This window comes from Chrysemys picta, chromosome 15 (genome assembly GCF_011386835.1).
Source record: "Chrysemys picta bellii isolate R12L10 chromosome 15, ASM1138683v2, whole genome shotgun sequence".
Classification (NCBI taxonomy): Eukaryota; Metazoa; Chordata; order Testudines; family Emydidae; genus Chrysemys; species Chrysemys picta.
The window spans coordinates 1,171,970-1,193,384 of NC_088805.1; the positions used below are offsets into that span (position 1 = coordinate 1,171,970).

Consider the following 21,415-nt stretch of genomic DNA (forward strand, 5'->3'; position numbering starts at 1 on the left):
CTCAGAGATGTTCCAATAAGCTTCTTTTATAGATTAGACTCCTTCCTAGTCTGGGCCCAATCCTTTCCCCTGGTACAGTCCCTGTTAGTTCCAGCAGACATCTCAGGTGGTAAGCAAGGGCTTTCTCATGATTGCAGCCCCCTTTGTCCTGTTCCACCCTCTTTATAGCTTTGTCACAAGGTGGGAATCTTTTGTCTCTCTGGGTCCCTACCCCTCCTTCTAAATGGAAATGCACCAGATTTAAGGTGGATTTCATTATCAGGTAACATGGTCACATGTCCTGTGAGACCCCAGCCTCCATTCTTCTGGGCTGGCCTGCACATACACAGGAAGGTTTGCAAGTAAACAGAGCCATTTACAGTTCATTGATTCTGAAGCACCCTTAATTGCTTCCCACTCAATATGTTTACATCAGTAATATAAGTTTATATCTTATTCTCCTAACTCCAGACATAGAAATAATACATGCAAACAAATACGATGATCACACTCAGTAGAGTATAAGCTTTATAATGATACCTTACACGAAATCTTTTGCATAAAGTATATTCCAGTTACATCATATTCACATTTATAAGCATATTTTCATAAAGCATGTGGAGTGCAACGTCACACCTCCCATCATAGCGCTCCCTAGTGCCTTGCTGAGGCATTAGTTCAATTGGATGACACAGTTGGGTGCACGCTCCCTTCAGTCATTACTCAGGGAGGAGAGTGCCCCCCTGCTGCATAGCAGCCCCTAGCACTGCACAGGGGAATTGGAATTAGTGAGGACTCAGAGTAGATGGCGCCCCCTACTGATTGCTCACACCAGTGCCTGCTGCACTACTCCCCCTAGCACCACACTGGGCACTGGAGTTAGTACTGACTCAGAGTAGACAGCAACCCCCCCCTACTGAATTAACCATGCCACTGCCTGCAGTACAGGCTCCCTAGCACACGCTTAGGCATTGGGGTCAACATGGATTCAGAAGGGAGAGTGCCCCCTACTGAGTCACCTGCTCTGCTCCCTGCAGCACAGTGCCCTCTAGCACCCTGCTGGACATTGGGTCAGTACTGACCCAGAAGGATGAGCTTGCTGCATTGAGACACAAGCATTGCCTGACTGTTCCGTGGAGCTCTCCCACCCAGGGACTTGAACATGTTCAGCCTGCTGGTGTGAACAGGATATAAACTTGTTAGAACTGCCTCCAGCCTTGAGCACGGCTTTAAAAAATGACTTTAACCCAGCTATGCCCTATCTGCACCTTATAGCACAGCTATGTTCAAGGGCAATTGTGCTTCTGACGTCATTGGGGCTGTATCACTGGCCACCAGCCAAGGAGCCAGCCCTGTGTGTTCAGACAGTGGCCACACGGCAAAAGGGGCCAAAGTGGGAATTGGGAAGGAGGTGATTTCAGCATAATCCCAGTGTTGCAACTGGAAAATAAACTGCAACTTCCTGAGCAGGTTTAGCAGCCAGCCTGAGCACGCACTGCAAGGGAGCGTCCCGGGGAAGATGGCTCTTGCATTTCTGGCAGTGCTAATATAATAAAATCACCCCCCCTCCTTGAACCAAATGCAGGGTCTGAGCCCACAACCTACAGAGCTAGAAGCATGAGCGGTTGCTACCAGAACTAAAGGGTTAACGCCTTTCACTAGCAGCAGCACAGCAGGGCTAGTGGAAAATTTTCCATCAAAACTATTTTCTGCCAGGAAATTGGGTTTTCAGCCTAATGAAGATTTGTAATGAAAAGCATTTGCTGTCGGTAAAAGACATTCAAACCAATGCTTGGTACCAGAAACACTTTCCTGTGTAGCAAGGTGGCTATTGCAAGGAGCCAGCCCTGACCCCCTAACAGTGGACGGGCTAGTTTCCATGTCCATAGGCTATTGTCACACAGGAATGTGCAGTGAAGTGACCCGGGACGCAGGGCCGGCTCCAGGCACCAGCCCACCAAGCATCTGCTTGGGGCGGCGCCTGGAGGGGGGCGGCACGGCGGGGCGCTCTGGCCCGAGAGCGGGGCCGCGACTGGGCTCGCTGCCCTCCCCGCGGCGTTCCCGCCGCCGGGGAAAGCGGAGCCGCAGCGGGCTTGCCATCCTCCCCCTGGCACTCTGGACGGTCGAGGAGAGCGGGGCCCCGGCCGGGCTCGCCGCCCTCCCCCCGGCGCTCCGGCCGGTCGGGGGAGAGCGGGGCCCCGGCCGGGCTTGCTGCCCTCCTCCCGGCGCTCCGGCCGCCGGGGAGAGCGGGCCCGCAGCTGTGCTCAGTGCCCTCCCCTGCCGCGCTGGGGGTGGGTGGGGCGCGGCAGGTGGCTTTTTTGCCTAGGGCAAAAAAGCCAGAGCCGGCCCTGCCGGGACATCCCTACAATAGCGCAGCACGGAACAGCTCATTCACTAGCACACTTCAGCACTTGAGCTGGCAGAGAATTCCCAATTGATTGCAGTCATGTTAGAGACCATGACACACAGCTGAGCAGTTACAATTCCATCCCTTTCTCTGTCCCCCTCCCTGATTCATGTAAATGTCTATTTTGTAACATCCCCTCCCACTTAAATACTTTCCCTGCCAGAATGACCTTTGGTTCCATTCAGTATTAGCTCTAACCCTTGTTATTTTCTAAATGAGACAGTCCCGGTGCTCTACCTGTGCATTACACAGCATCTGAAACGATGAAAAGTAACTGTTGGGGGGAAACCCCCAGCAGGGGAGGTGGGAGGTGAAAGTACTCTAAGGAAGAAGACTCACCCTCAGGAAACTGCAGCACTTCTCCCTGGGTGAGTCGCAGTATTGTCCTATGAACGTAGGCAGAATTTTTTTCGGGAGTCAGTTTGCAAATTCATGGGTTTTCCTTTAATCAACCCATCTCTCTGCTTCAAACAATTCCAGAATGAAGCATTCAGTAAAACCACAGCATGATGACCTCAACATTATCACAAAAAGTTACTTAGAAATAACCATTCACTGTTTCCAAACCGATCGCTACTTCCTGATTGTTAGTTTGAATGAATCTGCCTAACTTCTTCCCCCCCACCTCTTTCTTACAGACCGTATATAAACCAGTGAAATCCCCCAGTATGAACATGAATTTCTGAAAACTCCTTCTGTCAACATCAATCTCTCTTAAGTTGCTCCTGGGATACAGCTCAAAATGAAGTTCATTCCAGCAGGTAAAACCATCTTTGTCAATCCTATTTGATTTTTTTTTAAACTTTTCTGATTTTGAAGCAATCAGTCACACCTTTTGTCTGAGGCTCTTCTGTTTGGCGCAAAGAGAAACCCTTAAGAAACTTTTTCGCTAGTCTTAGCACCTCTGGGAATTGGCAGTAAAAAGCAAACATGCCTCTCTGGCATATTTCCACAAACATCTGGAAATTTATACCACTCTAAATTCTTCCAAAGGGTTTTCGAATTCTTTTGGGTCTCTCACTGCTGAGAAACACTGATAACTCTTGTTTAATTCGATTTTTGAAAAAATCAGAGAAATAAGGAAGTTGCCAATTGCAAAATGTTTTTGGATTGAAAAGATCAGAGTCGAGCTTATCTAAAGGATAGACACTGAAGCTAGAATGTTGTTCTCGTGGCCTGAGTACAAGTCATGTCTATGTGAAGTGTTGTGGGGTAGATTGCGCTATGCAAACCAGTGCAATAGGGAGAAAAGAGTTTTAAGGGTTTTAAGCAGAGCAGGCAGCTTGGCCCACTAGCTGGTGCACTTGGCTGTGACTCAGGAGCGCTGGCTTCTAGTCCCAGCCCTGCCACTGGCCTCATGAGTGCCCTTGGACAAATCACTGTGCCTAAGTTTCCCTCTCTGTGAAATGGGGATAATGGTAGTGAGTGCCGCCTTAAAGCACGTCGAGATCTAATGAGAATGAAGCTACAGAAGAGCAAGGTATTACTGAGACTCTGGGCTAGAGAAGCTGAATGAGATTGCAAATTAATATTAATTTAGTGGTGAATGTCACAAGCCACCTCAGCACTGCTGGGCTCTCTGACAGTCCCACAGCTGAAATATGCATGGGAGAAAATTGCATAGCACTGGCCCACACCAGACCATGTTCCTCCCTACTGGGAGTTTAATTACATTAGGGAGGGCATTGGCTGTGTCCTTTGCTCTCCATCCTCCTTTGCTTTTCCTGAAAATGCCCTTGTCCTGAACATGAGCACTGCTATGTGAGTGATTGCAACACAGAAGGGAAGTCCTGTCAGTTGCAATGTACAAATTAGGGCACGGATGCTGCTGCAGCGAGTGTAAATAAAGTAATTATCGTATGACTTGTGACCTGCAGCGATTCCGAGGTTCTGACAAGTGTGGACAACTTCAGAGTTTGTCAGATACCAAGAACTATGTGGTTTTTCAGCAGCTGCATTGTGACATTGCTTGTTGAATTGGCTGTCTCTAGGCCCAATCAGCAGAGGTTGAGTTGAGTATGTTCTACTTTGCACAGGATCAGGCCTTTAAGATACTATGCTCCATAGAACCTGAATAGTGTAATTTTTCTCCCTCACTGTGCAGTTTATAGCATGGGACTGCAGGGGTCAGGACCCCAAGTTCTAGCTCTCCAGATCTGTACAGTATTCTCAACTCTGCCACTGGTGCCCTTGGTTGTGTCACTCTGTGACTCAGTTTCCCCATCTGTAAAATGGGGATGATAAGGTTTACCTGTCTTTGTAAAGGGCTTTGGGATCCTTGGATGAAAAGCAACATGTAAGTGCCAAGGATTATTATTCATAACAATAATTCATATCAGCACCATTACCACTATGTGATACTATTCCCAAATGGCAGCATATTAATCTCTGGGTTCTATGGGAGAACAAGAGAACAAGCAGGAACGTCCAGGGGTTGAAACAGAGAGGGAAAGGATACACAGTTCATCTTTCATAACATCATTTGACCTAACCCTGCTGTGTTCCTCTGTGACACATTGCTTTGGTCACCTGGCAGCTGTCCCGCTTGTGGCTGTGTGCTGAATTTGGTGCTGGTACCCCAGGTAGTGAGGGGGCGGGTGTGTGTGGTGTGTGGGGGGTGATAGTTGGAGTCTCAGCCCAAAGGCAATGGGTCATCCAAAATTATCCTGAAAACCCCCCGCCTCAGCCTGGTAATATCATCAGATGCAAGATTAGGCTTCTGCTATTATTAGCTATTCATATTACAGTTGGCCTACAATAATGACATATTACACCCGAGACAAGGGCCCCATTGTGCTAGTCTCTGTCCCAAAGACCTCACAGTCTAAACAGACAAGAGGGACAGAGGAAACTGAGGCACAGCGAGTGACAGTGACTTGCCCTAGGTCACCCAGAGGCAGAGGTAGGTCTAGAAACCAGGGGTGAGATCCTGGGGACATTGATGACAAAACCTCTGTTGATGTCCCTAGGGCCAGGCTGTCACCCCAGGTTTCCAATCCTGCTAAACCACACTGACTCCTGTGAGTGCACCTGGGAGCCTGGGATTTTGACACATGGCTGCAGGCATTGATGCCTTCCTGCATCCACTCCCATGATGGGGCTGCCTCTCATGCAAAATGGCTAACCTGCGAGGGAGAGGTGGGATCTTTGCCTATGGGGCTGCACCAGAGGCGGGGAGCCCGAATCAGTGCACAGTGAGACACAGGTCAGCAGGCAGTGATGCAACACACAGCTGATTGTGGATCACCAGCAGGCCACCTCCCGGGTGGGGAGGATCAGGAACTCAGGGAAAGACAAGAGCTCACCTTGATGTGGAGGGGGGCTAGAAAGAAGACTCTGCTTGAAGAATAATAGCACTGTGTCTTTAAATATGTAGCAGGGCCAGGAAAGGTCTGAGGCAGAAACTCTACAGTGAATCAGAGAGAAGCTTTAGGGATAATGCCAACCTCCTAAGTCTAATAAATCTCTTTGTTCAGTGCTATTGTCTTATGACAGGTGCTGGGGGAAACCACTACTCCACTCAGACTTAGCCTGGCTGGCCGTCCGGCCCCATCCATAACGCAGTTCTATGCATATCAGCAGTTTCTCCTACTAGGCATTCAAACCAGCATTTTTTCAAGAATGCTCATTGGTCTAGGGGGGTTCTTAATAATTCCTAACATCAGTAGATGGCAAAGCAGATAGTATCATTATCCCCACTTCACAGAAGGGGAAACTGAGAAACTTGTCCATGGCCACCCAGTAGGTAAGGGGTGGAGCTAGGAATAGAACTCATGTATCCTGAGTCCTAAGCTACAGTGCTAGCCACTAGACCACTCTGCTTTTTAGATGAGCCTCTTGGTGACACCTCAGTTGGCCACTATTGAAACTTTGATCAATGTCAACAACACGAGCCCAGAGAATGGGCACAAAACCCACACCCAGCCCTACCCCCTGCTTTGCATGCTTGACTAAAACTGACAGGTAGTCACAGGCAGTTGCGCAACTTGAGAACACAAAAAGCTCCCAGAGGAAAGAAAAACACAGGGGAATTCCTGCTGCATTGCAGGGCAGTGCTGAGCCAGGGGGCAGTGCTCAGGGGGAGCTGGAGAATGCAGACAGCAGAGCATTGAGGGTTGGGGAGACATGGGGAAATGGGAATTTTCTTCTTAACTACACTGGTAGAAGTGAGAGGAGAATATGGCCCTTAGGACAAACTCCAGCCCCTATCTACAGAAGCTACACCGGATACGTGGGCATGGGGGAGCAAAGGGAAACTGGGTGCAAGCCGGATGGTTCAGGGCAGGCAGGACGTTGCCTCTGCTTTATCAAAGAGCAGCCCATGTGCCTCAGTAGCACATGGTTCTGACTGCAGGGGGATGGAAATGTTCTTGGTCCCAGAGATCAGCCGCTCCAACCCAGGCAATAGCTGGTTCCCTTCCCGGTGATCTGACACCTAGAGAGATCCTGCCCGGAGGCAATGGGAGAGAGCTTCTTTTGATCCTTCTTTCCCTCCAGCATTGGCAAGATCAGGAGCTATTAGTGACTGAGGCTGTCCAGTCCCAGTGACACTGGACGCTTTCCCGGGGGAGATCTCAGAGCTCTCATCTGGCTGGGTGGGCACTGGACTCTGAAGTGAATGGCGCTGATGGCTGGGTCCCAGTGGCATCATCTCACCGCGCCCGCTTTCCTCTGTCCACAGGTGTTGTCCCCTTGCTGTTGATGATCCACTGCAGATTGGTGGTTGGCAAGGCACTGCCGGTGAACACCCCCAGCCCCATGTGCGAGAACACGCATGTGTGCAAACCCAACGTGGCTGAGCAGACCCGGAAGCTAGTGGTGCTGCTCAATGCGACGGCTCAGGATCTCTTCAGCATCTATGTAAGTTCCCATTGGAGCCTCAGCTCCTCCTAAATTAAAACTGTGTGAGCTACTCAAGCAGGATACAGGCATGTCCTATTCGGCCAGCCAAGCTGCTCGTCCCCAAGGACATTGCATCGGGCAAGCGGAACGTGCTTATTGCTAGAACCCCACGGGAGGAGTTTACATAAAACTGGCAGGTGTTTGCTTGACCTATGCAGGACCTTGGGGATGTCAGCTGGGGATGCGGGTGCTCAGCACCTCTGAAAATCAGACCCTGCCCTGGATTTTCCCATCACAAATATAGGATGGGCAATGGAGCGCTGGCCTGCAGGGAGGAGTGGGGATTAGTGGGCTAGATTTTCAGGAGTGGAGTGCTGAGTTTAGATGCCAGCCTCAGCTGGGGAAAGCCTTCCAGCCCTTAGGGGGTTACATTTCTATCACCCCTCCCCACTGCACAGTTCGGCACAACTAATGGCTCCTGCTATCCCTGTCCCAGCTGTGGACAGAGCAGGAGGGACTGCAAAGCAGGACCAAAGTGCACTGGTAGGTGAGTTATTGGTGCAGTTGGGGGATGGCAGAGAAGAAGGACGGCCCAGTGGATTGGGCATGAGCCCAGTCTTAGGAGACCTGCACACTAATGCCTGTTCCCCGCAGCTGGCTCGCGTGACCTTGGGCAAAGGGCTCCGGGCCTTGGTTTTCCACCCACATGATGGATGGGGTATTAGTCCTGTAAATCCTTTGCAAACTGCCAGATGCTCAGGTGCTATAGCCCGGGGAGATAGAGAAGTACCTCGCGAGAGGTGCCTTAGCTCCTACAGCATTGCCAACCACAAGGGTTCAACAGTCCTGAGTCAGGCTCTTGTTTACTGAGGTTTCTGAGCCTTTTGGGCACAACTGGGCCAAGTTTTCAAGCATTTGTGCACAGCTAGGAGAGCTAGAAACCTCCTTGTTTAACAACAGCTGAGATTCTTGCAGGGCTCCAGGGGCAGGGCTTTAAAACCCATCCTGCAGCATGAGACGTGTGATAAAACAGTGAGCGGGGGAGGGCTGAAGGTGGGGCAGTGTGTGCGAGGGGCTGTGTGACTGAGATTCCCTAGTCATTTTTTCCCCTCCCGCCTCCCCCAGCTGGACTGCCAGGGCGACCCATTCAGCAGCCACCTGGATGAACTCTGCAACGCCAATGGAACCAACTTCCCTGACTTCGACGTGAACCGAACCAGCCATAAGAAGGAGATCATGGTGGCCTTGTACAAGGTCTTTGCCTTCCTGAACGCCTCGCTGGGCAACATCACCAGGGACCAGGAAGAGCTTAACCCCACGGCCAAGGAGCTGCGGGAGCGGCTCCAGAACACCACCAAGACCACGCGGGGACTGATCTCCAACCTGACCTGCCTGCTGTGCACCAACTACAAGGTCTCCCAGGTGGACGTCACCTACGGCAAGAGCAGTAAGGGCATGACCGTCTTCAAGAAGAAGCAGCAGGGCTGCCAGGTGCTGAGGAGGTACGTGCAGGTCGTCTCCCAGGCGGCACAGGTCCTGCTACCTCACCTCTCGCAGGCATGAGCTGCCAGACAGACGGACCCTGCCACTCCCCCAGGGCCTGTTGAGCCCAACTGCGGAGGGATCAGTGCAGCACGGCTGAGGTGAGCAGGAGTCTGAGTCAGGGGCATCTGAGAGGGCACATGACAACCAGCTACATACTCCGGAGGGCAAGGAGGCGGGATTGCCCTTTGGTCAGCCCTCTTGGTTTGGAAAGCCCCTGACCTTTAAGACACTCAGCTTTCAGGGAATTCATCCATCCAGTGGGGCTGCAGTGGCCCCCTGGTGTGGGACTAGCTCCCCCTTGACATCCGCCTCCATCAAGCCCTCTGCACTTGCCCAGGGCACCTCTGGACTCTTCCTTCATGGGTGGTCTATTATTAATAAGCCTTGTTTGCTTCCTATTTATTATCTCCCCCCAATCCCTTTTGTAATATTGCTCCCCCAGCGCCGTTATTTATTTGAATGTTAATGAGGGTGAGTTCTATCATGTTTGTCTGGTATTTTAATTGTGTCTTTATGACGCTGTTCAGTGCCCAAGTGCCTTAGGGATAGGGCGCGTTATAAATTACCTGAATTATTAGTCTGTGGGAGGCCAAATGGGCTGGAATTGAGACAAAGGACGGTTTGGGCAGAAGACCAAGGAATGATGGCCCAGCACTGAGATGCGCCAGGCTGCAGACCAGTCTGGCAATGGCCCTCGTGGATGCACCATTGCTTGGGTTGCTGAAAAGCAGGCTGGGGAAAGCATGAGGGAAGGACACTGCCGAAGCCCCAGCAAGATGGATTGGGTAGCTCTTGTCCATCTCTGGGCCACCCTTTCCTCTGACTTCAATGGGGAAATGAGCGGAGAGTTTAGTCCTTTGATTTTAGGAGGTTCTGCACTGCAGCTGGGAGTTAGGTTTCACTGCTTCTTCTTTGTCCCTCTCCAGCCCCCTCTGCACTTGGGGCCTTTTTTAATCTTGATTAGAAACAAAGCTTTAGAACTGCTGGAGCACTAGACCTGTCGCAGGATCCCAGGTGCTCTGTGAGACACACCTCACGTACGGGTATAAAATCACCAGTGGCAGGGATTTAAGAACAGGGTCTGCTCCGCTGAGTCCAGCTTCTGCAGTAATGGGCGCCCTACAAGTATTCCACTCCAGCCTAGAATCTGACTCTTTGGAGAGTATCCCATGGGTTGGGCAAACTGTGGTATGCCCTTCTGTGAACCTGAGCTGAGGTCACACAGCTGCTGCAAAGTCCACACATTCAGGGCTGGCATTAGGGGGTAGCAAGGAGGGCAATTGCCCGGGGCCCTACGCCACAGGGGGCCCCACATGGTGGGGCTTGGGCTTCACCTTCCGAAATGTTGCAGCAATCCAGTGTGTGAGCAGGTAAGGAAGGTGGGATAGGAGCCCACTCCTTAGTTTCTGTCCTGGGCCCCAGCGAGTCTAACACCGTTCCTGCACACATTGTCTTTGTGAACGCCAGTGTGAGACTCGGCCTTGCTCAGAGTTAACTGAGGAGAATGTCTCAGAGAGCAGGTCCAAAGCCCATTGAAATCCATAGGAATCTTTAATGGCTTCAGCTCAGGCCAGGAGGCTGAGATTTTCCAGGTTGAACTAAGGACAACCAATGAAAATGGCTTTGATAATCCCATCCTGGCCTCTCCAGTCACACAGGCTTCCCCTTGCACCCACACGGAAAGGGAACGCCGCTCAGATCGCTCTCTGTCCTGGCTCCCCTTTGTGCACTATGCGCCACATGGCGAATGCAGTCTTGCAGGCTACTGGATTCATTTTCAAAGTGGCAGCCTTTCTATCATGGGGATGAATCATTCGGGGAAAGGCCTTGGGGTGCTTTAAAACCAGTGAATGAGTTTTCTCACAAAAATTTCATTTAAAACAGAAACCAAAACTCCCTATCAAACTCAGTACCAACTTCCACCATGGCAGATGCTTGGTGTTTGAGATGCTTTTCCTCTTTGTGGAGGAAGAGGGTCTGTTTCTAAAGAAAGATATCAAAAGATGAGTTACTGGAAAACCAGAACCATTTAACTCATTCTCCCCATCACACTCCTCCAAAAAAAGTGTCTGGGATCAGATAAAATGAGACCTGGATTTGAACTACCAGGATCTTGACAAAACTTTTCAAAATCTACAGCAGCCCTAGTTTTGCCCATCTCTATAAGATACTCTGAGAGCATCCAAAAGGAGCTAAAGGACACAGCTGACTTGTGTGATCTTCAGCTCAAGATTGGGTGTCCTTTTAAAAGATCTCCTCTAGTTCAACCTCAAGTAATTGGGGTCAATGCTGGATGAATCAGCTGGCCTGTGTTAGGCAGGAGGTCAGATTAGATGATCATAACAGTCTCTTCTAGACTTAAAATCTAGGATGGTGAATTTCTTATTTATGGCCCATAACAATTAGAAGTGGGGAGTTGGACAGAAACATTGCACTATCTGAGCAATCTTGTAAACTCCTATCTATTTGTATTTCCTTGTTGTTACTTGCACACAGTATTAAGGCACTTGTCAGGTGAGTGAAAGGTGTGGTTACTCTGAAGCAGACATGCTTTCTCTTCTGCACTGGTATCTTCCATGCAGCTGGCTCTGCAAATTTGACTATTTACTATGCATCGCTTGGACTGTTAAACCGGAATGATGAGAAAGGCACTCAAATTGAAGGGCAGTTGCAAAGGGTGGATGATTTAGTTGGGGTTGGTCCTGCTTTGAGCAGGGGGTTGGACTAGATACCTCCTGAGGTCTCTTCCAACCCTGAGACTCTCTGATTCTATGTGGGGGAGGGTGGGCATTGAAGTGCTGGTTGGCCAGCTACTATTTTGGATCATTCTCCCCAAACCCCAAGCAGCTGGGGACAGAACCCATAGTTTAAAAGGCTCAAATATCACTGATTTTGTTAAATCTTCACTTACGTTTTCAGTGACTTCACCCCTGTAGTGAGGAAAAGGGCTTTTCTCATCATGAAGGCAAAAGGGGGCTCAGGACCCCGTGAATGTAATTAATAGTCCTTATAAAGGGATGAGTGATTGGAATGTCTCAAGGGGAAGACAATAGTGCTGGTTCTCTCGAGGCAGCCGGGCTCTGGTGCCCTTATTGCAAGCACCTTCCTCCAGCATGTCAGTGGCCCCCTTGTAGAGTTAGAAGCTGACCAGCGCGGGTAAATCTGGCAACCTTGGTTCCCCTTTTACTCTAGTGTAAATCAGCAGTGACACCAGTTCAAGTAGGGCAAGTGCGAGGGAACCAGGTCTCTTTGCTAACTGACCTCCATCGTCTCCCTGATGCAGACAAGGTTTGTGTTCTCATTCACCTCGTTTACAGATGGTGAAACTGAGGCAGCACAATTTCAACCTCTGCTTTTGGGAGTCCGACTTGAGACACCGAGAGTCTGATTTTCAGAGGTACTGGAACACAAGCGCAACTCCAGATGAAGTCAGGGGATTGCCACCACCTCTGAAAATCAGGGCCGGGTGCCTCCGGCTGGGCACAAGTATCTTTAATTCTAACCCCCTCCATCAAAGTGCACTTTAAAGGCTGTATCACAAGTATTCTTACACTGACAGATGAATACTGTATCCAGACCACAGAAGTAGCTGTCTAGTAGATTCAGCCCAGGGCTGGGAGTAAAGAAAACCCGAGTTCTAATCCCAGCTCTACTGATTTGCATGACCTAGTTGCTGTAGCCTCTGTTTCCCCTGTTCCTTACATTCGTTCAAATCACAGTTTGCACCCCTGCAGTGGCTCAGACTCCACATGGCTTTGCTGTGCAAGGGGCCATATCTCGCAGGGATGTTGTGAGGCTATTTAATATTTGACATGAGTGCTAATTACAATGACATGGAAAACTATTTATGTGCTCCACAGTGACAGGGTAGCCTGTGTGTGTTACGGTGTCTGTGTGTCTGTAAAACCTTATGGGAAAGTATGCCCCATGCCACATGTTTGACAGGACTTTTAATAATAATTATTAATAATAATAATATATTGTATGATATTTAAATATTTATTTTTATACTTTTTAGAATGTCTTTTTTACAATAAATATTCTGAAACAGTCTCTTTTTTCCCTGTGGTTTTCTTAGCACTTCCCTGTTGTGTTACATTTATTACCTCTGGTCTTCCCCCAAACTGCAGTAATTGTAGAGCTGTGAATGCATCTCCTGCTATGTTGCATCTCAGCAATGCTGGATTAGTTTCTCCAGAAGCTATTTCATTATGATCTCAAGCCAAAGGCCACTGTAGACAATGGGCATCTTTCTAGACTTTGGATCAGGTCCTAGGAATCAGATTTTCAAGTGTTCAGCACCCCCAATTGGGGCAGAATTTAAAAAGTGCTCAACGTGGGGGAATATCCCCGTGGCCTGGCCCCTGAATAGGGGCTGTAAAAGTTTCACATCCTCCCCCAGATGGGCACATGCTGGGGACAGAGCAGAGGCTGGAGGGAGCATGCACTATGGTCATTCCTGTCAGCGCCAGTGCCCCTGGCAGCCTGGGGGAGGCTTAGAGCCGCTCCAGTTGCCTAAATTACACCAGGAGCTGTGGCAGTCCTTCAAGCAGCTGGAAACCCAAGGGTCCAAGTGGCATAAAGCCACCTTTATCCTCCCTCCCTCTGGGCTATGACTCTGGGCTGTGTATCCAAGGGTTGGCAGGATCAGGCCCTTATCAGCTCTTCAGAAATAGGACCATGGGGCTGAAATCACTGGGGACAGAGCTGAGCTTGGCACAGGAGCTGGCTGTGAGACAGCTGGCCATATGCCACCTCTGCACCACTATGTTGGGGGCCATGTCGTCCCTCAGTGACATTAGAACAGCCAGAGTTGCTGCCCTAATCTATGTCCAGCTGCTCATGGTCCAACAGACCCTTCCAACAGCTGGAAATAGCCAGGGAGTAGCTCTGGCCATACTCCCTTCTCTCCAGGACCACCCCTGTGCCAGAAGCTGCAGCAGTGGGTTGCAGAGTTGCCTGCAACTCTATGCCTGCCAGGGACTCTCCCTATGCTGGGCAACCCCCCCAGAGGGCATCTAATGGATTATGTATCAGAGGGGTAGCCGTGTTAGTCTGGATCTGTAAAAAGCAACAGAGTCCTGTGGCACCTTACAGATGAACAGATGTATTGGAGCATAAGCTTTCATGGGTGAATACCCACTTCGTCATGCATCTGACCAAGTGGGCATTCACCCACGAAAGCTTATGCTCCAATACATCTGTTAGTCTTAAAGGTGCCACAGGAGACTCTGTTGCTTTTTAATGGATTATGGCAGCTTTGCAGCTTCTTTACGCCATCAGAGACAGCGTAAGCGCTGTGGGACACCAATGAGATTCAGTGCATGAAGCAACTAGCATACTGCTGGCATTCCATAAATAATGCTGCTGCACAGTGGGAGAGATCACAGGTGTTAAAAAGCCCACAGCCAGTGAAGGGAAACAAACCAAATCAGATAAAAAAATAACCACCTCAAAGACTCCAGCTCTGCCCTTGGAGAGGTTCATAAAAGTCTGGCTAAGCCCAGACCACCTAATTTTCCTACAGAACAATGATCCTGTGCTGGCCAATAAAATGGGATTGTACCAGTTAACAAGAGAGCGATTATGAGCACACTTGAGCAGTATGATGAAATCCTCCTCCAGAGCCCATGGGCCTCCAGCCAAGCCTCCCAGGCATGAGACAAAGCGGATGAGCTAAGATCCTGTTTGATCATCCCTCATGTCTCGGAGGAGCACAAAATCTCTTTCTCTTAATAACATGCCCCATCAGGTTGTTCAGCCCAGGCTTTACTAATCACAATTGCTCAGGCGCACCTCTGTAAAGGAGAGAGTCTAAGGCTGCCATCTGACCCAGAGCAAGGCGAAGTTGTTAATGTCATTTATTCTTTGGCAGCCTCTGCAACTTCATCACTGCCCTGTGGCTCTCTTGCTGTTGTCGGAGAGCTGGCTGCTCTGTGTTACTACGAGCCTCTGTGGGTGGCAAGGAGCAACTCCTCTCTATGCCATAACGAGAGCGGGCCACAGCTGGGGATTTTGGGATGCAGGGAATTTTGATATTTATGAATTTACTTTGGTTCCAATTTGAAACTAAAGCAAATTTACCAAAGGTTTCCAGCGAGCTGGAGATCCCCACAACTGTTGTTTCAAAAACACTAAAATAAGGTGTTCTTGGAACAAAATGTGATACTGACATTCTAGCTAGCAGCCATGAAACTGACAAGAATGTCAATTTCACTTAGCTGCTCTGCTGCAGCTGGGGCTTTCTGGGCTGGCAGGCTACCTGCTGGGGCTCCCAGGACTGCTACCAAGTCCCAGGACAGAGCACTTACCACAAGTCCATCCTTCCTCACATAGTAACTAATCCATGGCTATCTAGGAATTTACAAGCATCCTGGGACTTGAGAGACCTGGGCTCAAGTCCCTTCTCTGCTGCAGACTTCTGTGCAGTCTCAGGGAAATCACTTACCCTATCTGTGCCTCAGTTTCCCAGTTGTAAAATGCACATAATAACCCTGCCATTGTGCAGGGAGGGGGTTGTAAAGATAGACACATGAAAGATTGTAGGTGCTCAGAGGGGTCACATAGATAAAAAGAAAGAGGGGGCTACCAAATAATTACTTACTTTGTATTTGGTTTTACGTTTACAAAGAGATGCCCCAGCCCAGGATCTAGACCTAGGCGGCAGTCAGCAGACTGCTCACCACACTTAGCTTCCAAAGGAGAAGTGGTTCAGTTTTCTTGTCTTCCAGCACAAATTTCTGACTTCAATCTTAATGCACAGCAGCGGCCTAGGCAGCCACTGGATCCCTACAGAAATTCATGCTTCCTAAAGGGCTCAGGCCTGCAGCCTGAACTCAGAATGACTCGCTGGACTCAAGCCCAGGCATATCCGGGCCCTGCTCCTCACCCTAGTTTCAGTTCATCATTTTAGAACCACTGAGTCAGCCAAAAGCAGATAGTAACATTTTATGATCCTACTGAAAGATTTAAGCAGCACTAATTAGTGTAGCAAAACTTCCTGGTGCAAAGCAGAAGCAGGAGTCCTGGCCTTCCACGGTCACCCCAGCGACCTGCTCTCTCCTCACACGCTGCAGAGGCAAAAGGATGGCAGAAGGGAATGTGTCTCCTGCCATGCACAGGCCAGCAATGTTAGGCCAGCTCCGCCCCTAATACCAATGGATCCTGGACCTGATCCAAAGGCCTTATAGTCAATGGGAGTCTTTCCACTGACGTCAATGAGTTCTAGATCTGGCTCAGAAAGTCCCTGTTGAAATATGAGATTTTCTTCAGGTTTCACCAAACCTGGGAAATGCTCACCATGGAATAGGCCACCGAGTGGGTCAGAGCATCAGACACAAGTGGAATGACTAAGCCCCAGAAAGAAAGAGTTCCAGTTTAAACAATCAACTTGCCCTTTACAATGGTTAAAGAAACCCCTATAGTCCACAGATGCTGCTAGGTGGAAGTTACCCAGAAGAGAGGAGTAGGAGCTTTTGAAAGATGTGATGTCAGATATGTGATGTCTGCCTGCAGAGAGGGCAATTATTCACTGGAGCCCCCTACCTTACAGTAGCAGCAACTAGCCGTTGGAACAACTCACCAAGGGATGTGGCTGATCATTTGCAGTCTTTGCACTATAATTGGATGTCTTCCGAAAAGACATGCTGTCTAGTTCAGCCACAAGTTATTGGGCTTGATAATGTCACTTATCTAGTAGGTGAGAGAAATTCTCCAAACTACAGGAGTCACTGAGTAAAATTCTCTGGCCTGTGCTATACAGGAAGTCAGGCTAGATGATCCCTTCTGGCCTCACCATCTATGAATCGATACATGGGATTCTTCAGGCTTGGGTAGAGTTTTAGGGTCTTTCTTCCAGAGAGCCTGGCTCAAGCCAGAATCTGGCTTAAAACATGCCTGAGCTCTGGTGAGAATTAGATCTGGAACTGATCTCCATAACTTGGGGCTGTCTTTAAGGGAATTTAAACCAGATCCCTGAATCTAAGCACCCACCACTGCTGGAAGGTTCTGATTTGAAAGAGATTGTGGATCTGAAATTCACATAGCCAAGGACATGAAAACAAGATCTTAGTATTTTAGAAATTCACCTGTTCCTGAGACATTATTAATTATTATTATTATACAGACCTCCAAATCAGAGATCATGGTCCTCTCCCGGAAGAAAGTGGACTGCTCTCTCCAGGTGAGGGGGGAGCAGCTGCCTTTAGTAGACGAGTTCATGTATCTAGAGGTCTTGTTCACAAGTGATGGCAAGTGGGAGCATGAGAGAACGGGTGGATTGGGGCGGCGGCAGCAGTGATGCGGATGCTGTATCGATCTGTGGAGCTGAGTTCTTGGATGAAGCTCTTGGTTTACAGGTCGCTCTACATCCCCATCCTCACCTATGGTCATGAACTTTGGGTAATGACCAAAAGGACGAGATGGTGGGAACGAGTGGTGGAAATGAGGTTTCTCCACAGGGTCACTGGACTTGCTCTCCGACACAGGGTGAGGAGCTCAGCTATTTTGGAGGGCCTCGGAATAGAGCTGCTACTCCCCCTGATCAAGAGGAGCCAGATGAGGTGGTTCAGGCACCTGATAAGGATGCTCCCCGGGAGGCTTCTGTTGGAATTGTACCAGGCACATCCCACTGGGCGTAGGCCCCAGGCCGACCCAGGACCTCCTGAAGGGATTATATCTCCTGTCTGGCCTGGGAACGCTGCGGAATCCCCCAGGAGGAGCTGGAATCTGTTTGCAGAGGAAAAGGAGGTCTGGACCTCCCTACTCTCCATGCTGCCGCTGTGACCCTCACCAGGAAAAGCGGCATAAAGGGAAAAGAAGAAGAAGAAGATTATTATAGAGACAAGATGGGTGAGGCAATATATCTTTTATTGGACCAATTTCAGGTCAGACCTGAAGAAGAGCTCTGTGTAGCTTGAAAACCCATCTCTCTCACCAATACAAGTTGTCCAATAAAAGACATTACCTCCCCCACCTTGTGTTTCTAATATCCTGGGACAGCATGGCTACAACACCACCGCATATGTATCATTAGTACAGAACTTCCTAGAGACCCCAACCACATCGGCGCCCCATTGTGCTGGGTGCTGAACACACATATAGTGAGAGATGGGCCTCGCCCCACAGAACTTACAACCTTAAGTAAAGACAAGACATAACCGGCAAGTCAAACAAATAAATGGGCCTGAGGAGGAAGTGAGGGCAGAGCCCCAGTAATTCAGCATGTTTTACTTAGACTAGCTACATCTCAAGCATTTATTCTATCACAAAGAAGGGGATAGAACATCAAGAGTTGAAGGGAAATAAAGAAAACATGGGCTGGATTCTGCCCTTGTACAGGGGTTAATCAGGAATAATTCCATCAAAGGTAAAGACAGATGTAACACTCATTGTGAGATCAGAAACAAGCCCTTTGGACTCATCCGAGATTGGTGTACAAAGCTTTCACGAGCGAGTGTTTAGACTCTTTGTAACCGAGATGGCCCTCAAAGCAATGACAGCAAGCAGCAGTGGGTAACACTCAGCGAGAGTGCTGAAAACAGAGAGGGACCACAGCTTCCAGTCCCTTTCCACAGAGATTACCTAAGGGCCTGGAAGGCTCAGAGGGCCGGAAGTGAGTTATGGAGCCTGTCATTGGAGTGAGGCTCTCGCAGCACGTTGTGACCCCTTCGAAAGGGAACATCTACACGTCAAAAACAACCCCGCAAACAACTGGCAACAAGCCTGTGAGCCTGGGGCTACAGACCCAGGCTCACGCTGCAGCGTTGCAAATAGCAGTGGAGACGCTCCAGCTTGGGCTGGAGTTCGGGCTCCGAAACGCACCCAACCCTCTGGGCCCCAGAGCCCGAGCTCTGCCCGACACCAGAACGTCTCTATCGCTATTTTTAGTGCTGCAGCATCAGCCCCACGAGCCTGAGCCATAGGCCCAGCATGGGTGTCATAGGCCGGGGGGGCTGTGCCTCCCCAAACAGCCTGGCATGGCCTTGCCCATGTTCTGCCCCCAGGCCTCCTCCTGCAGTTCCCAGCACTCTTCCATGGCCCAGGCTGGCTGGGGCAGGCCGGCCTGTTGCCGGGACTCGGTGTGGCTGGTGCTGGGGCCTGGGCCGAGCTGCCCGCCCAGTTCTTGGACCATACCACCTGGCTGCCTAGTGCTCCAGGGTTGGAGGTGCTGGGACTGGCTGCCTGGGGCTCCAGGGCTGGGACGCTCGGGGGGGCCAGGGGCCATGGTGGGGGTGCTCTGGACTCCTGTGGGGGAGGGGGAGGGGCGGGGCCCTGGGCAGAAGGGGAGGTGCCGGGGGCTAGCCTCTCTCAATGTCTGGGTTCACAGTGGCTGCCCATGAGGGCCAGGTTCCGAGACTTGCTGCCAGAGTTTTTTTGATGTGTAATTGTACCCTTACAGGCTTAAGTCCAGCTCCTGGTAGGCAGATGCCCACATCCCACCTGACATTAAATTGATCCTTCTTGCTAGTTTCACAGGGGAGACCTAGGAATGACTCAGCAATCAGATGCTTTGGTGCTGGGTGCTGAATACAAACCCAGACAGACAGAACTCACCCCCAGGCCCTACAGGTCATGGCCCCAGATTAGGGTTGTGGCCGATTGTTGCATTGTGACTAGACCTGCTCAGTGAAGGAGAAAAGGATTTCCAGTGGTGTCAATGCAGCTATTTTTTGGGGGGATGGAGAGATTCCACTCCCTGTTTCCATGCCCTGCCCCACTGGGAACCCTGTCCTGTACCAACTCGTGCCCCCCTCCTGCTGCAGGTGTCCCTCCGCTGGGGAGTCTCCCCTCTCTTCCCCACATAGTGCATGGGGGTGCTGCCAAGAGGAGCTGGGTTCTTGGCAGACTCCCCTGCATTCTGCTGCACAGGACCAGACTACTGGTGTGTTAATTACAGCTTCATTTGGTCCAGGCTCCAGACACCCTTCCCTCTGGGCAGAGGGGCAGCCCGCCAAATTTGAGTGTTGCTGCGACCCTGTGCACCAGGTCATAATGCCACTTGCTGAAATTTGGCCTGCCGCCCCCTGTCTGTACAGAGGGGCAGCTAGGTCACATTCCAGTGGCATTGCGACCATGCAGCCAGAGCCATGTTCCAGACCGCTCCAGCAGCGGCTGCATTTAAAAGTGTTCGGGCCATGGGCCCCCTGGCTCTGTTGCCTGTGAAACTTTGAGCAACTGCAAAAACCTGGGGGAGGAAGGGCATTCACCCTCCCCAGCCACCTCGATTACCACCCCTGCTTTGGTCCTGCAAGTGGCCTGTCTGCTACCTTTCACCATCACAAAAGTTCACTTCTCCTTAAAAAGGAAATCAAATGTGTGTGTGAGGTTGGGGGCAAATGGGGCCAACTCTGGGAACAGAACATTCTGCTTCATCTTATACCCTGAGTCAGCTATAATATCCTACTTTATCATCAACGGCAGCACCACAATCAGATAAAGTATCTGATCACAGCATGCAGTTATCTTGGCCTTGGCTGAAAACAGAAAATGCAGAAACTTCTGCTACTGTGTCTGTGGCTTTTTGCCTCGGATGGGGCAGCATTAATAAGAACCTACTCTGCAAAGAGGCTCTCAGCTATGCTCCATTTGAAGAGCAGGCTTTAGAAAGAGCAGAAGAGATCCAGAATGATCAAACACACAGCAATAGCCCCAACTTCTCATTAACAATGTCTCAGGCTTTCACCAGTAGAACTCAAAGCACTTCACCAAGGAGATCAGTTTTGTTATCTCAATTTACAGGTGGGGAAACTGAGGCACGGAGAAGCAATGTGACTGGCCTAAGGTCACCCAGCAGGTCAATGGCTGAGCTGAGAATAGAATTAAAGTCTCCTAAGTCCCACTCCACTCTAGCTACTATGCCACATTGAAACCTCACGCAACTTTCTTTGGCATAAAATCTTGCTTAAAAACTATAGCCCAAAATGCACCACACAGTTAAATGAAACAGCTACAAAGTTGGAACTGCTCACTGTGTCAAGTTAATCATGCTTAAGGCTATGCAAGCCCTTTGCAGGGCCTTAAATGTGACTTGCAAGGGAGAAAATAATGGTGTTTTATCCTATTTTTCTTCCACATCATGGTGAAAGAAAGCCTGAATTAGTTTTTTTTTTCTTCTTGGTTTTTACCTTAAAAATCTCTGGAATTTCTAGTCTAATTTTCTGTTTTTGTTGGAGGTGTCTGTGGATAACTAGAGAACTTGAGTGGATGCTTTCTCAGGGCGAAGCTGAATCTTTCACTGAGTTCTTTTCTCCCAGCTGTTTGCCAGGTGTACGAGTTAAAAAGTGTTAACAAAAACCAAAACAAACAGAAAACAATTGTAAACAGTCTGATACCAAGGCCCATATCTTCAAAGGTATCTAGGTGCCTAAAGCCCATGAGCCCAAAACCAAGTTTAATTTCACTGGTGATTGTTAAGGCTGGCTCCAGGCACCAGCGCAGGAAGCAGGTGCTTGGGGCGGCCAATGGAAAGGGGCGGCACGTAGGAGTCTTTGGCTGCGAGTCCCTCAGTCCCTCTCAGAGGGAAGGACCGGCCACCGAATTGCCGCCAAAGAATGAAGCAGCGCGGTAGAGCTGCCGCCGAAGTGCCGTCGATCGCGGCTTTATCTTTCCCCCTTCCCCCCCGCCGCTTAGCGCGGCAAAAAA

The 21,415-nt window shown here is 49.9% G+C and overlaps 2 protein-coding genes across 2 annotated transcripts in view; one reads left to right on the plus strand and one right to left on the minus strand.

Moving 5' to 3' along the window:
• The window catches only part of HORMAD2 (HORMA domain containing 2), a 143,696-nt gene that overhangs the window by 12,402 nt on the left and 109,879 nt on the right, over nucleotides 1–21,415 (minus strand). The window lies entirely within an intron of this gene.
• LIF (LIF interleukin 6 family cytokine) lies at nucleotides 2,394–12,826 on the plus strand. The gene is made up of 4 exons (XM_005278805.4): nucleotides 2,394–2,754; nucleotides 3,025–3,147; nucleotides 7,068–7,246; nucleotides 8,354–12,826. Exons 2-4 carry the CDS (start codon nucleotides 3,129–3,131, stop codon nucleotides 8,789–8,791), a joined length of 636 nt encoding a protein of 211 aa, XP_005278862.3. The 5' UTR covers nucleotides 2,394–2,754; nucleotides 3,025–3,128; the 3' UTR covers nucleotides 8,792–12,826.